The sequence below is a fragment of the Benincasa hispida genome, chromosome 1 (assembly GCF_009727055.1).
Source record: "Benincasa hispida cultivar B227 chromosome 1, ASM972705v1, whole genome shotgun sequence".
Classification (NCBI taxonomy): Eukaryota; Viridiplantae; Streptophyta; class Magnoliopsida; order Cucurbitales; family Cucurbitaceae; genus Benincasa; species Benincasa hispida.
The window spans coordinates 57,577,085-57,579,696 of record NC_052349.1 but is presented as its reverse complement, the minus strand read 5'-3'; the positions used below and the strand labels follow the sequence as shown (position 1 = coordinate 57,579,696).

Below are 2,612 nucleotides of genomic sequence, written 5' to 3'. Positions count from 1 at the left end.
AGTGAGAGCTGAGGAATAAAAAGAATTAAATAATAGGTGGGAGTTGTGGGAATTTGAAGTGGATATTTCCATAAAAGTTGGAATTTCGAAATAAAACCATGATGCCTAAAGAACAACATTAAAAAACAAAATTAAAAAAATAGGCGGCGGGTGTCCCAATGGAAAGAAATCAAAGGGCATCGCATCATCGTCAGATCGTACCACTGAAAAATCTCAATCTAAAACTCACACTTCACTGTCCCATAATTCCTATTCCCACCCTTTTCATTTTTACCACTTTCACATCAATTTACCATTTCCCCTATACTTTTACTTTTACACAAATCTTTCATTTATTTTCCCCATTTTATTATCAAACTAAAATAACGTAGCTAGACTAGACTTTATAATATAATATAATTAGTTACCTCATTCTCACATTAATTCAACTCTATCCCATCCAACGATAGAGAAAAAGGATTCAGCTTTTTAACCTTCGCAGTCGAAATTCGTACTGTAAAATTTAAAAATATATATATATAGAAATAAATATAAAATCTGCTCCATTGATTTTTTTTTTTTTCTAATTTTCTAATTTGTACTTTTTTTTTTTTTTTTTGGGTCGGCTCATCTTGTGAAATCATGGACGAGAGTGGGCCGGTGATCGGTATTAGCAACGTTAAGACGCCAAGACAGGAACGAAATCCCATTTTCCGGTTCGTCATTTCCTATGGCCGCCGACAGGCAGGGATGTTTCTGACTCATCGTTGGTGACTGCTGTGGGACCCACGTACTTGAATTTGTATAGTTTCCGTTGAACATTATTGGGTGGTGGTGAAGGTGATGGTGGTGGTTTGATTCTGCCGCCGTGCTGTTCACCGTCGCTGCCGCCGCCCTCCGTTCTTCCTTCTTGAAACGAATCCCACACGCATTGCATAGCGACTGTACTCCAAAGTCATACACAAACAAATAATGTGTTATTTAAATTAAAATATACCTCGTTGTTTAATTTGAAAAAATCAACTTCAACCCCCTTTTTTCCTGAAGAAAATTGATATTCCGCGTTATTAATCGAATTCATTTAAAAAATATTTCTGAACTTTCTCTATTTCAATTTGTTCAATTTTTATATTCGGAATGAAAAGTTAAAGAGTTAAAAATTCAAAAAAAATATAATGTTTTCCTTTTTTTCCAAAAAGGAAGAAAAAAAGATATCACATTGATCATAAATCTCATTCACATTCAAATGTCTGATTATAATGCGTTAACTGTTAACCAATACAAGTATATTTAACCAAAAAAAAAAAAGTTTCAAAATCGCTTTAATGTTGGTCAATGCAATATTGATATTATCACGTTTGATTATAAAAAATTATTTCAAATGATAAACTGTTAAAATTATTTATAATTAATAATAAAATATCTCGATTTATTTGTGATTAGACTACATATCAATTTATATAATAGTTTTATCGCTATCTATCTCACTCTATCACATAGACAGTTATATTAATTTAAAAGAAATTTTAATAAATATCATTTTTTATTAAAAAAAGGAAAAACAGATTTAAAATATGTTTTCGAGTGGGGTTAAATATGGCAAATTTTATTTTAAGTTACTCTAAAATCACTTCAGAATGATTGAAAAAATGAAGAAATTTCACCATCAATTTATGTATACATAACACATTGATAGGTAGATGTTTATATATTTGAAAATATTTCAACATTGTTATCATTTAAAGTAAATACTCTATAATTTACCTACATTATTGGTTACTTTTTAAAATAAAATCTCATTTTTATTTAATAGGTTTAAATCTATTTGGAAAAAAAATGGAGGTTTTTAAGAACACGTGATTTACCTTAGGCCCTCTAGGCCCATTTCGCCAGAGCGGAGTGGAAGTGGTATCGCAGTTAGCACAACGCCGAGCAAGAAGCGGATCGGCGCCGGAAGTCACGGCGGCGGTTAAATTATTAGGAGGAGCAGCAGCACGGCCAGAAGTCTTATGCTTAGGATGCAACAAATCCCAACAGAAGTTAGAGACATAAGAACCAGCGGAGCGGCGGTGGTGATTGCGGGCGGCGGCGCGTTTGTCGGCGTCGAATTCCGATGAGCGCGTGGAGGGAGTACCGAGAGAGAGCGTACAATCAACAGAAGAAGGAGAGGAGGAGGAAGAGGCGTAATTGGTAGAAGAAGAATACATGTCGGCGGCGCCGTGGTTGGGGACAGATAAGAAGACGGAAAAAGAAGAGGCGCCGCCGCCTCCGCCGCCGTAGTGGTGCATCATGATTTGATATTTGTGGTAGGAATAAAATGGGGTGAAGGGGGAAATAGAAGAGAAAGGGTTGGAGAAAAAACAGAGAGTGATTTGGGAAATATATAAATTTAAAAAGTAGAGAGGAGAGAGAAGAGATGGTTCCCACCTTCAGTTTGCATGTTCTAGAGAGAGAAAACTGAGTCAGAGACCGCAACTCAGTCATCGAGTCAGTGAGTCAGTGATCGTAATGCTTTGGTAGGGTATAATATATCATCTCATCTCTTCCTTATTATTAGCTCTCCTATGGATTAAATTACAAATTTAAACTCTACCTTACAAAAAATAAAATTTTATTTTATAATTTAATATACG

The 2,612-nt window shown here is 34.7% G+C and overlaps 1 protein-coding gene across 1 annotated transcript; it reads right to left on the bottom strand.

The window, feature by feature from the left end:
* Positions 1-602: 602 nt before the first annotated feature.
* Positions 603-2,314, bottom strand: LOC120067960 (GATA transcription factor 18-like). Its single transcript, XM_039019621.1, has 2 exons — positions 1,845-2,314; positions 603-921 (listed from the first exon to the last, which is right to left on the bottom strand). Exons 1-2 carry the CDS (start codon positions 2,268-2,270, stop codon positions 607-609), a joined length of 741 nt encoding a protein of 246 aa, XP_038875549.1. The 5' UTR covers positions 2,271-2,314; the 3' UTR covers positions 603-606.
* Positions 2,315-2,612: the final 298 nt, after the last annotated feature.

Bases quoted from the DNA above. Each gene is read 5' to 3' on its own strand.
- LOC120067960 (XM_039019621.1), bottom strand. From the start codon at position 2,270: ATGATGCACCACTACGGCGGCGGAGGCGGCGGCGCCTCTTCTTTTTCC. The intron at 922-1,844 runs GTAAATCACGTG...TTTGGAGTACAG, and splicing joins ATGGGCCTAGAGGGCCTAAG to TCGCTATGCAATGCGTGTGG.